The following is a 13955-nucleotide window of genomic DNA, read 5'->3' as shown; positions in this document are numbered from 1 at the left end:
AAGGAAGGGGAAAGAAGCATGATGGATAAGGACCAACCTTTAATCTTATAGGTCTGTGAGCCTGAGACTCACAGAAAGTCTATTGATGGGGCAGCACGTGACAAATGTTGGTGTTGCTAATGATTGCCGCACCTTTTTATGTCAATATTATATATGGCAGCGTCATTTTTCTTTAAAGTGAGATCAAAGCCAGGTTTGCAGGAGCTTCGGTAACAAATGGGTTACATCCGTGTTCATTGTTTGACGTTTGTTTGTTTGAAATGTATTCATAAGTCACGTTTTCTAAATTTTGACTTTCAACTATTATTATTTTTTTCTAATAACAGTTTTATGCAGTGCTGTAACTACTGGCTGCTAAACTGAAGCGTACTTGCTCAGATTTTGTCAGTTGAGGTAGCAAAACATCTGTGCACTAATAAATGGTGACAGCAGCGTGTCCCTTGTTCCATTCCCCAGCAGCTGGTCTTTTACTACATGTCACTCCTCTGCTCTCTTCCCACACATTTCTCCTGTCTGTGTTAAAGTTTGCTGTAGTGGAGTTGTTTATTGATATTCCAGCATAGGGTGAGCTTACATGTGCACAGAGCGGGACTGGAAAGCCAACCTACAGCTGCTGGGTATGACATTTATACAGGTAGGAAAGTAGGATGACATAATCAAAGACTCAAACATAGGATAGGAAAATACCTTCAGACATTACTTGTTTGCAAAGTTGCTTGTAATTATAAAAGCTCTGATTGAAGTTTTCTTGGTGTGCCTGAATGAGACCCACTGATACTGATTTATTTTTCCCAATTCTTAGTTGCTTTTTAACTACAACTGACAGCATAAGCAGACAAAAATAAACTTTTCTTCATGGTAAAATGTTATTTTCATTATAAAATCAATCATTAAGTGTAGGATCTTCTCTTGCTTACCCTACCGAAAAAGGGCAGTGGTAATAGATTTATATAACAAAATAAATGTCAGGTACTTGCATTATTTTCCCAGTATTTTTATAAAGTCAGCAGATAATAGGATATCGACCCTTTGCACTTTTTCCCCTTGTCTCTATAATTTTCCTTTTGCTCAGCTTTTGCTCATACCGAGGCTCTGGATAGCTTTAGCGTTAGCCACTTTTCCTTTGTTGTTTTTTTCTTTAAAATATCCAAGTTCGGTTTGGTCTGTTAAGAGTCTGATTGGGTTTTGGAAAGGTTTGTGTTTTTACTCACACTGAGATGCTTCCACCGTGCTAACGACATGTTAGCATAAGGCTGTGTGTGTGTGTGTTTGGTTGTGCTGCTATGCACACATGAAATAGACTGGCTTGTAATCGGGCACATGTGAGATTGACCAGTCACAGATGAGGCCCGAGAATTATAGAAATTGGTTGATTCTGGTCCCTGGCTGATCGATTCATGCGTCTGTACGTGTAATATTCAAACAGACCGAACGTTTTGATGATGAAAATGAAAGTTGTGGAGACTACAACAACTTCAGTTCCCCTTCTGTCTCCTTGGATTATTTGTTAGCCCTTCTACCAACAGAATTGTTTTCTTGTCTTTGATAATCAATTAATTAATTTTTTAAAATTCTAGTAGGTTAATTAACTTATTGCTCAACCCTCATCATCCCTGCGGTTATGATGCTCATACCAGGGACAGAGATGTGCTATCTGTAACAGGCTGAAACATAAAATTTCATATGCAGCAAATGAGGCAAAGATGAGCTGTTCATAAACAGCTTCAAGGTAAATGGACTGGTTCTTCCATAGTGCTTTTCTACTCTACATGAGCACTCAGAACGCTCTATACAACTTGTATGATTCACCCATTCACACGCACATTTCTATCTAAGTGCTTTCGAGCTAAGATTCACACACATACACACTACGATGAACACATCGGCAGTAACTCCGAGAACGCTGGAGAAAACGTGGATAACCAGACGCATTTAATTCCTTCATTTCAATAATCTGCTCTATACTCTATAAGTTCTCTTGCTGAGAACATTTGGTTCATCTGCAACAGGAGGTGTATTATTTGTCAGTGAACACAAATGATTGCCTTTTGTTTTAGACAATTGCCAGGAAGACTCTTTGTGGAAAACAGTGCTGGACACAATGAAGTGAATCTAAATGTCTCACAAGGTGTATTGATTCATCCGGGATGTGTTTAGCTGCTGTCGAATACAGATTTGTTGATTTGTCAGATGAATATTATTGTGTATTTGTTCTTTAAAAGTTTCATTTTGAAGCTAAGCGTGTGAAACTTTATTTTTTTTTAACAGTGATCCAAAAACAACACAGTAAATTGCTATGTGATCATCTCTTAAAGATAGCAAGAGTGCGCAGAGTATAACTTTACATTCCCCGCTGAGCTTGTAATAGTTTTTGCTTAAGGGTCGTTTAACCACATGCAGAATGAATTATTGAAAATAAACCCTTTATTGAACAGCACCAGCATTATCTGCGTCTTCCCGCTCCTGACTGCAGACAGCACACCACAGCCCTGCTGCCCCTCCAGTTTAATCACATTATGAAACAGACCGACTCTTCTTGATTTATCGATTAGTTTTATTCTCTCATGCCGTGTAAACACCACAATAGTCATAATGTTTATCCTGTTTGCTGTCTTGCTAGCTTCTGATAATCTATTGCATGTTTCTTTTCCATCTGATTTAATAACCCCTGTGGTGTTCTCTTAGCTTGCTGGTTGCTATGGCTACCGTTTCCTGGATAGCGTAGCGTGCTGAGGGTGAACTGTGTGGGTATGGCTGTGTTCATGTGGCGTGTTAGTTAATGTGCTAGCGTGTTGTTGCTGTACTTACCCAAGTAATTATAGTTGCCAGCCATTAAGAGACGGAAAATCATTTGCATTTAGTTTTTAAAGTGCGGTCTCCTCACACTAATGCCATCAGAGAGGAGAGGGACTGACATGTGCGTTAACTTTGCATGTGTTCAATTAGTGTTGTGCATCTGAGGTGGTAGAGAGGGGCATATTTATGCCTGCTGCATTTTGAGAGTAATTGTTGTTCATAGAGTAGAGTTCTGTTTTCCTCACGTTACTGAGGAGCAGAAGAGGAGACGATCTGTGTGTGTGTGTGTGTGTGTGTGTGTGTATGTGCTCACATGAAGGACGTTTATTTGTTGCAGCATATGAGGCCCCGGGCAGAAGAGATGCTTTCCCAACCACAATCAGCATCCATCAGAAGCCAGGCTTACCTCTCCTTCAGACATAAGGTTAAATGCTACACTAAATCATTCACTCTTCTTGTTCTCTCTCTCCACCCTCCCCTCCAATTCCTGCTCTACCTCTGTTCCCTTCCCAAACCCTCCCCCTCCTCCCCCTTCCCACTTCTTCTCCTAAAGCTGGTGGGCGGCGAGTTTGACCTGGAGATGAACTTCATCATCCAGGAGGCGGAGAGCATCGGCTGCATGGTGGAGCTGCTTTCCCACTGCGAGGTGACGTGCCAGGCGGAGATCTGGAGCATGTTCACAGCCATACTTCGCAAGAGTGTGCGCAACCTGCAGACCAGCACCGAGGTTGGCCTCATCCAGCAGGTGTTGCTGAAGATGAGCACTGTGGACGACATGATTGCAGGTGAGCAGTGGGTACACATGGATACATGCGCACATACTTTGTATTTTGATCAGTTTTTTCAAGATTGGGCAACGTATAAAATGAGAATATAATGGGATATAATGATAACTTTACAGCTTAATTCCCCTGAATTAACTCCACCCTGTAATAGCAAAAACCACGCCTGACTGTTTTTAGAGAATTCCTTGAATTACCACAATTTTAATATGACCTCAAATTTGTGGCTTTGAACCGGGTCCAAACAGCTTACAGGGGGAAGCGTCTGCAGTGTCCGTGTCCAAACATATTAATGTCTTTTTTACTGGGCTTGGCACTGTGAATTCATCCCAGAGTCAAACTGTCAACGCAAAAATTTTGCCTTCTGTGGGGTCTGAGGACACAAACAACTGGATCGCCATGCCGTTGTGCACCTGCTCTCAGCACACTGAAAATTCTGGTGTTTTTAATATGAAACATGAACACAGTTGTCAGTAACTACAAAGGATACTCTCTAAATTACTCTTCTTCCAACCTCATGCTGTTTCAGGACAGTGTAGGGGATCCAGCACACATTGCAGATACACAAGTGCAATAACTCTGGAACGGGACTTCCAGAGAGCTTTCAAAAAACACTGGCAGTGGCACAGAGGTGGACTATGACATTACTTTAAGAGAAGATCAGCCATATTTAAATAAAGGCTTTTGCTCTTTATGGCTGAAGAACTTACTGGTCACACTTAGTTTATGATGATGGTAGTGCTTGAGGAAAGAAACATGCGGATGTATCGCGTATTGATCCTAATTTATTGGTATTTGACAAATGCTAACAAAATATTATGATATTATTATTATTTAAATGGTTAATAGGCCTTAAATCAAAGTTTGGGATTGAACACAGCTGCCTTGGTTACCATTAGCTTTTACTTTTAATAGAATGTGTTTTTTATTCAGTTGCAGTGACACACACACACACACACACACACACACACACACACACACACACACACACACACACACACACACACACACACACACACACACACCTTATAGCTATTAGGCCACCAGCGTTATCTGTATGCATGCCTTCACAATGACTGTTCAGGGGACATCTTCAAACTGTGACTACAGAAAGTCGAATGTGTCAAAACTTTGCTAAGTTCTGGAAGAAGACCCAAAACGTCACCCTTGGTTAGAATTTTCAGGAACCACTTATTTTGGATTGCACGCTTGGTGTAAAACTTCACTGATGCTGAAAAATAGGTAAAATTCAGACTAGAAGAGCAGAGTCTGTGCTAAGGTCAGTGCCTTGATGTCTAAATCTGCATTTATATGTAATGAGTTCTTTCTGTAAACTCCAGCTCTCCACTGTGCGTCCAAGTTTCATGCACTTTGTCCTGCACTTTTTGCATAACCTTGCTGACAGAGAGGAAAGAAGTCCTCTACCAAGGCCAGTGGCCTATCTCTCTACTTTAACGAAAGTGATGGGGATCCATACCAAAACATAATGGGCTGTTCTTTAACAGATGCCCAACCTCTCAACCTTGTAATCGTGTTGACGAAGCAGCAACCAGCTGAATCTGTAAACGTGCCTCCACCTTGATGGAAAAAACTCAGATGTTTTTCCTTATATCAAAACCTATTCCACGTGTCCATGAGTGTTTGCCCTGCAGTGAAACATCCATAAAACCCTCCAGTGCAGCAAAAGCAAAATAACAACCTCGATGTGTTTCTGTGTGCTCACTGCCATTTGTAACAGGGCTTGATTGCAAAACAACACATCCACATTCATCTCTTTACATGAACGTATTGACCTTGGCTTCCCTTTAATGATGCCTCGGAGTGCACATCTTTTGCTCCACCCCCCCAGTGTCCTCTCTGCCCTAGCTAGCGCCGCAGGACGATGTGTTTTATAACTTCTTTGACTTATTACTGCTCACTACAGCAGAGTATACGCCACTTAAATCAATTTAATGCCGATTCTTCCAGAGAGCTGTGATTGTAACATTTTTCCAAACCTATGCAAAATGACCTACATGAATTGAACACAACAAAAACAGAGCTTAGGGGTTTTGAATCTAGGACATTGTGTATTGCATTTTCCTCTCATACCCAGCACCTCAGTGAGATATCCCTCTCCTTTATTCCCTGTCGCTAGGCTTTGGCTAATGAAATATTATGGGAAGACTCTATTCATATCTAGCAGGCCTAATGGGAAAGAAGAGCCTTTCTAAGCAGATTGGCTCCCTCTGAGAGAGCCGTGCTGTCTCTCTGCCATATCCACACTGATCTGTTGTGGTTGTGTAAAGTGAAAGTCAATGAAGCAGGAAGGTCATTTGGGCTAAACAAAAGCCTCAATGTGGTATTTAATTATATGCTTGAATATTGAGAGGGAATTGTATTTAAAGTCTTGTTTTTGTCATTTCATGACATGTAGCCATTAAACAAAAGCTCTTTCACAGCCTTAGAGAGGGAGGTGACAGATTGCCACTATTGTCTGTTAAAATGTGAACAAATTAAAGGAGTAGATTACAATTTTGGTTAATATGAATATTTGTTTTTTGTTTGTTTTGCTAAAAGGAGATTAATACTACTCTGCATGCTGTTTTTTGTACTATTAGCAGTTAAATTACATGTGTGGTCAGAAGTTTACAGACACTCATCATTGTACAGCATCTTTAATTACTTTTTTATCTAATCTACACAGGATCAACATTTAAAAATGTAGGGCCTCTAATATTTGCCTATACTCAAATCTTTTAAGTTATGCTGTAGCTTCTTCGGTGCCTTTTAACCCTGTAAAGCCTGATACAAGTTAAAGCTCATATCTGCAAATTAATATTGAATTCATTAATTATTATTTTTTTTATTCTCACAATTATTTCACAGTTCAGGCTTAAAGGGTTAACCTGACAAGTCCAAGGCCTGTTAACTTCTTGTGAGTGATTATAATTGATTTTGTCAGGTTAAAAATTGGTATTGGACCAATGCTCAGAACAATAGGAAGGAACTCCGTGAAGATTTAAGAAGGAGGATTGTGTAGATTTACATAAATAAACAATTGTACGTAAATACAGGATAGTCAGATGCGTCACCCTCAGATGAGAGGATATTTAGTTAGGTTAGGATGTTCAGACAACCCAACAAGCCTGCCATGAACTGGAAACTGTTGGAACACTGGCTTCATTGGCCATAGTGGAGTGAGCTTTTGCCGTGGACTGAGGAGATCCAGAACAAACAAGAAGCTCCTGTTCCAAATTCGACACCTTCAAGCTAGACTGGAATTTGCAGCGGTCCACATGAATCAGCCATATGGCTTTTGGAGAGACGTTTTGTGGTCAGAGGAGACAAAGATTGAGCTAACTGGCCACAATGACATGATGTTTGTTTGCAGGAGTAAATGCGAAGCTTTCAAACATAGGAACATTGGGTCTGTACCAAGAAGCCAACCAGTTTAGATGAATCCCACCAGTCCATCCAAAATTATAACAGAAGCTTTTTGATGGCTATCAAAACTGTCTGATTGAGGTGCACCCTGCTAAGTGATGTTTACCCAAGTGGGAGTAGAGGTGATATATGTGTATAGTCGAGCCCGTATGTACAATTGTGACCCTGTGTGGATTAGAGAAAATCAAAACTCAGTTCGTGTTCTTAAAGTCATTAAAGATGTAAGCTGTACAGTCATTGCACTCTGGAAAAAGAACAGTTCAAAGAAATCATTAAAAGCCCCAAATCACCACAACATTCATGCCCACGATGACTGCATGTAAACGTTTGACCACAGCTATATTTGTGAATCATAATTAACGCTGTCACAGTATATTTAGCCCTTTCTCAGTTGTTTGGCCTTCTATTCCCTGATGTATTAAGATCATTATGTATTAATGGAGCTTTATATGTTGTCATGTGTACTCTGACCGTATTTAGCAGTGCTGTGAAAAGCAACACTCGTTGAGGTTTGAGGTTGTGTGTGTTTTGTTTACATGGCAGTAGCTCTGAGTACTTGGATGAAGCGCCGCTGATTTTTACTTCTCTGAATAATAAATTGCTCAACTGACAGTATAACAACCTGTCAGTGTCTTATGCCCTCACCATATTCTATCAGAAATGTCAGTAGAGAGACTTCCAAACGCTGACTCACACACAAACTCATAGGAGCATGCACATTCAGGATATCTCTGCTGTCTTACACTTACTTTCTGCCTTTTGTTTGTGTGTGTGTGTGTGTTTTCTTTGTTGTCAGACCTTCTGGTGGACATGCTGGGAGTCATGGCCAGCTACAGCATCACAGTCAAGGAGTTGAAGCTGCTCTTTAGTATGCTGAGGGGCGAAAACGGCATCTGGGTAAGTTTTGGTGGTGATTTAAGAAGCGATTAGAATTTTAGATTGTGGGTACGTCTCCGCAGGATCTGTCATTTCCACGACTTCCATTGTCTATGTAAGCAGGTGAGCAGTGTTGTGGTCTAGGCTCCTTCATGCAAATCAAGGACATCCAGCGCAACTCAAAGCCTCTATAAACTGAAAACTAGCTGTTGTCAGTCGACAACGACAGCAACAGCAACTGCAGGGCTTAAATTCTTGCAGAAACACATTTTGTTACACTAAAGCTACTTTGGGCTGCTCTCTTATTTCCCAAGGGGGCCGCGTGTTTGATTTGGCACAGATTTCATGCTGGATACCCTTCCTAACACAAGCCTCCCATTTATCCTGGCTTGGGACCAGCATTAGGAGTAACTGGCTTGTGACCCCCACCCCCATGAGACTGAAATTGTGTCTCTACCTGGTCATGAAGCAGGGCTATTTCATGTGTTTACCTCTGCACCAGTCCTAGAGAGCTTATTTGGAAACAAGCTGCCACTTTGGTCTCGGTTTAAAAAAATCTGGAAGCAGACAGCCCACACGAGTTCATCCAGTAGGGTGCAGATTATGGTTTGCATGGTTGTAGCTGTAGAGAATAAAGTACGTCATCCAATCTAGCGAGTTCTCCAGCAGGCGTCCAATGCCAGGAAGTGGCGTGACACGCACCATTAGCTACGGGCTAAGACTCATGCACTTACTGGTTCTTTACAGTTTAACAAATATCAACACTGCAAAAAAAATTGTGATGTATGTCGTAAGTATCTCCTGTGTTTCATATTGGGAGCATTTCTGATGTGGTGTACCTCAGGGGACAATTCAACGACAGATGGAGCTTCAGTCAGAAACCCTTTGTTTGCTCAGATGGCAGCAGACCAACAAATATATCAGAACATTATTGAAGATTCATGTCTGGTTTGAGAGGAGCTGGTATTCACGAAGCAATATTAATTTTCTCTGCCAACACTGATGATTATTGGGATGTTGTAACCTTGGATATGTTTGATCTTTTTAGGTTTTTTGTTTTTACAGATGTCACATTTGCTGCTGAATTAGACATTTCACTGTTTTTGATTTACTGGTATTCACTTGCTGTGGAAGCTTAAAAAATGCAAACTATATTAGCCATACAGCATGAGTTTGTCTGCGTGTCATCAGTCTGGATGTCACTTAGTGAGATGTTTGTGCTAATGCACTAGAATAATGCAGGATGGGTGTGTATACCTTTGTGTGACTCCATATTAGGATTCATTTATGTATGTTTGTTAAGACACTTTAGCTTGTGTTCTTTTCTTTTTTTTCTTTTTTTTTTTGCTTGTAATTGATTTTATTAGTGTAATTGAAGAGAAGCATGGTGAAAAAAAAGTGACAGTGAAAGCTTAATCAGGTGTGAAGGTGAAGGAGCCAGTAGAGTCCAGTAGAGTCACATTCAGGACACATATAATCATCTGAACTGCTCTATGAAGCTGAATGCTTTGTTCGGGGATTTCCATTTCTTCTTCTTTACTTTCACCTCAAACTTTCTTTACTCTCGCACAGTGAGCCAAATATACGTCTGTTATCACAACCTGCCAATTTGGCATTGTTTTCTCAGTGAATTGCTTTGCAGGCAATTGGAAGGGAGTTTGATTAATACATTTCCTCCTTTATTGAAACGGCAACACGAACCACTCTTGCACTTTGGTTGCTTCAGGCTTTTATACTGAAACCCGTATGCTGTTTATTGTCGAATTTCTGCTTAAATTGGCTTCTGCTATTGCTGATTCATGCTTACTTTTAGAGCTACAAACGCCAGTACCTGAAAATGGGATTAATTCAGGAGCTTAGATTTGGGAGTGCTTAGTGCAATCTCAGCTTACATTGCTTCTTGTTGTAAGCTTAACAGCTCCCTGTAGTTTGCTCATTGGCCCACCTTCTAGTCGGACGGTTTAGCTGACTCAGAGCGGATGTTTTAAAACTGTACTGTGGAGATTAACGAGGGTTTTATGAGTCTAAACCGTCTCCTATGACATCCTTACTGACTGTAGTTTTAGCAAGGTTTGCAGAGTGTGCGATGATTCGGTGTTTGTTAACTCATCCTGTGAATCCTTGCCACTTCTTCGGCAATCCCCCCTTCTAGTCAGGCTCCAGGGCAACCTCCATCAGCAACCTCTGGTCACTGATCAGCAGTCCACTGCTCTCTGCTGTCCAATATCCATCACTAACCCATCCACCTACCGCTGTTTTCCCATCTTTTCCGATTCCTCCTCCCCTCAGCAGCCCTCTCCAGAGACAGATCGATTAAGGGTTGCCATGGTATTGATGAGGTGTTGTCGGGGGTAGGACGGAGGTGATTGAAGCGTTATTGATCCAGCTGGGTTGTGGTAGAGATGTGATGTCACACCATGTTTTTTTTGGTTTTTTTTTAACAGTCTTACTCTCCCCTGTGCCCCTGATAGGGAGCATCTGTCACTTAATAATGGCAGTCACTTTGGTCTTTCCTCCTCTCCTCCAGCCAAGACACGCTATCAAGCTGTTGTCAGTGTTGAACCAGATGCCACAGAGACACGGCCCGGACACCTTTTTCAACTTTCCAGGCCGGAGTGCAGCGGTGAGACCGACCAGCACGCACTAACCACTTATACACTCAAGCCTTAATCTAAGAAATCTATCAGAATAATTCTTTTTTATCCAGATTAATCTATGCTTGTTTGCAGTCAGTCAGCTCATATTAAATGGCATTTTCTCATGCATATGAGTGTAGTGATAGCTGATTGTTCTGCTCCAGGCTATAGCTTTACCACCAATTGCCAAATGGCCATACCAGAACGGATTCACTATCAACACTTGGTTCAGGCAGGATCCACTCAACAACATCAATGTGGATAAAGACAAGCCGTACCTCTACTGGTAAGTTCATTCATCTGGCCAAGTTGGGTTTTTTTTTATCAGCCCTCCGGGATCACAAAAGCACAGGATTTCTTTGTAGACTCTTGGTATGCTTTAAAAAAAACTCTAGATAGGTTTGAGAAAAAGAAAATGACAAAAGAGGCTCAGACATGAGCAAATTTCTATAGTGGCAGCACTCACTAGTGTTCTCAGTTTAAAGAAATTTTACTTGTGTAAGAAGTGGTTTTAGTTCGTACAGACGTCCTTGTGCTTTCACTATTGATCCAAGCAGAGGAGCCGACATAGCTGCACAAAGCAAGTTCAGGCCTGTTCCTTCTGGATGTCAAAAAGCATTATAGTTACAGTTGGAAGAAAACTAACCTGAGGTGACACAGTTTGAAAAGTGTGCTGCACTTAATCACAGCATGCGAAAGCACTTAATATACTGCAGACTGCAATCTGCCGCAATTGGTGTGAACGCCATACAGGATAGGTTCACAAATGTGCATGTAAGAAAGGTTTCAATCGGTGCTTTTGGGAAGGTTGAGCGGACAGATTTCCGTCAGGATGCACGCACGCGACGGGTTTTAACGTCACGTCAGAAACTGAACGAATCAAAAGAATTCTGGGTTAAAGGAAGGGGAGGTCAAACTGCTTGTGTGAGACAGAGGATGAACTGAAGTTGTTGTTGTGTTTAGGCAACAAAAGCTACTTTTGCCTTGTTCAGAAGGGTTCACAACAGCAAGCACAGTTTCCCTTGTGGGATCAATAAATTGTCTGTCTATCTATTTCTAAGAACTCTCACCGTGGGAACTTGTCGCGGAGTCATGGGGCATTCATAAGTCAAAGTGCAGCTGTTACAAGTTAAAAAAAAAAAAATCTGAAAATCAGACAAAAGCATTTTTTTTTTTCATGTTTTCAATCATCACAACAAGTTGCATTTGTAGGTTTTTAATAATTTTTTTAATACAAGTAAATAGTCAGACGGCTTTAGACAAGCAACAAACTGTTAGCAGTCGCTGTTGACTATCGCAAACAAATTGTGATAGTTTGTTTTGATTTGCAACAGGTGTTAAGACATTGTTTTAATCATGTTTCTGTTTAGACCCGTAATCCATATTATATTTGTGAAAAGGGGATTTTTGGTCTAAAATCAGATGTAGAAAAATGTTGATGTTGTTTGAGTCCATTCTTATGGTGTTTTTCAGCCATTTCAGTACTGCGAGACTCGTAGGAAACAGATCAGCTCTTCTAACACCTCACTTCCATCTTTTTGTCATCTTAGGAGTGTTAAAGTGTTGTGTTGTCAGCTGGCCACAGACACAGCAATGATCACATAGCTCCCGAATCCTAAACAATCAGATCTATTCAAATCTTTTTCCAGCGTTACTTTTGTTCAGCTTTTGAGTGTCTTCAGTGAAACATTTAATATAATGAGTTAACTAGTCTGACTGAATGACATGGTTAGGAAGTTAATAGATAAACAGATAATGAATTAGAACATAACTTTAAATGTCAACACACTCCATTATAAGTGATCTGTTGGGTGGATGCCTCCTCCTCGCTGTGCAGCTCTGGCCCTCGCTGGCCTCACCGTTAGTGTTGCAAGTGCAAGCCGTTAGCTACTATGAAGCTTCATTAGCTTTGACCTTTTATTTAATTGAACTCCTTCACGCCACTGCTTGGCTTCTTCCCTCTACCTCTTCGCTCTTTGACACTAACTAGCACCGTCCTGCCTTCACCTCTCCTCCCTCTGATTCATTACGGAGAGAAAAGGTTGTGAAGTCGTTTACAGGAAGCGCGATGTGCATCCATATATCCTCCAGATACTATCTCGGAGATGAGTGCTAATCAGGAAAAGTGCTCGGATGTAATCTTGTTTCCTTAGTAACAGTTTGGTTTGTCAGGTTGTCATGGTAAGCAGGGTGCGAGAGAGGGAGGGCAGCCTCCTCTTCTCTGGCCCAGGTCTTATCATCCTCCCCCAGATGCAGCTGCTACTCCAGCTGCCTGTCTGATACTGGCCTCAGCAGCTGCATGAAGGCCATGATAACGCAGTATGTGTCCTACTAATGTGTACCAGGGATTCACTTGAGAGGGATTTATATCTCCTTCCTGCTGTATGCGCGATCCTTCTGGGTCTATTTTAAAAAGAAAATATGTCTGCTTGTTTCAGGAATAAGCTTAGCTGTGAGACTAGGTTTTATGTGGAGGTTACAAGTGCGGGAAGAGAAAAATGATGCGGGTAAAATGGAGGGAAGAGGATTACTGGTGTTTCTCACAAACCTACAATCTGGGACCCTTGGCATCGCTGAAAGGAAAGCACCTTAAAATCCTGCTTTTTGTGACCCTAAAGGATGTGATATGTGGGTGTGAAAGGTGCCTTGTGCATGTATTTCAGTAGTAAGGATATCTTGAGGTGCAGTTGTATTTGTGAAATAAAATCCAGCTCTTTTAGTCTAAGCAGCTTCATGGTTCACATGCCCTTTCGAGGGACAGCTCATTCATGAAGTTAGCCTAACCTAATTTGTTTTCATTTACAGCTAGCTGAAAACTTATCACAGCCATTTTCAGACTCGTATATTGACTCTACACCAAAGTGAAACGAGTGTTTCTCTTTCTCATTCTTCTTCAGTTTTCGCACCAGTAAAGGAATAGGTTACTCCGCGCACTTTGTGGGAAACTGCCTCATTGTGACATCGTTGAAGTCGAAAGGAAAAGGCTTTCAGCACTGCGTGAAATATGATTTCCAGCCCCGCAAGGTAAGAAAAAGAAACACCCATTTTCTGGAGCTCCTGTGCCACTTGTTAAATGACACAGCATCAGGAGAGTGCTGCTGCTCTCCCCCGTCTCTCTGCACACATGCCGAATGTTGATGAGTCCAGATAAGGTCTGTCAATTAAGACCCGCACGCTGCCCCTGTACCGCGCTGTCAGCATTTTGCCACTGTCCCACACACATCCTCGCACGCGCACATAAACAAACACACATTACTTGATGAGATGGCCTTCCAGAGGATTTGCTGACCCAGTAGAATCCCTGCACCGCCTAACGAAGTTCCCAGTGGTTCCATTTGATAAATTTCAAAGCCACCGTGTCTCACAGCGTTTTGCCTTGTCGTGCACATGCGTTAATGCGTGTGTGCATGCATGTACGAGAGACTGAACGCCGGCAGCG

The 13955-nt window shown here is 41.6% G+C and overlaps 1 protein-coding gene across 19 annotated transcripts in view; it reads left to right on the top strand.

The window, feature by feature from the left end:
* nbeaa (neurobeachin a) overlaps positions 1-13955 on the top strand; it is a 103140-nt gene that overhangs the window by 27994 nt on the left and 61191 nt on the right. For all 19 annotated transcript variants that reach the window (XM_084942569.1, XM_084942568.1, XM_084942558.1 and 16 more), the window contains exons 2-6: positions 3350-3581; positions 7801-7901; positions 10408-10503; positions 10681-10802; positions 13414-13540. In XM_084942569.1, coding sequence (XP_084798695.1) covers positions 3350-3581; positions 7801-7901; positions 10408-10503; positions 10681-10802; positions 13414-13540 — 678 coding nt within the window. The remainder of the gene's footprint in view (positions 1-3349; positions 3582-7800; positions 7902-10407; positions 10504-10680; positions 10803-13413; positions 13541-13955) is intronic.

This window comes from Perissodus microlepis, chromosome 10 (assembly GCF_051167445.1).
Source record: "Perissodus microlepis isolate ML-2025 ecotype Zambia chromosome 10, ASM5116744v1, whole genome shotgun sequence".
NCBI lineage: Eukaryota > Metazoa > Chordata > Actinopteri > Cichliformes > Cichlidae > Perissodus > Perissodus microlepis.
This window is presented reverse-complemented; position numbering and strand designations above follow the sequence as displayed.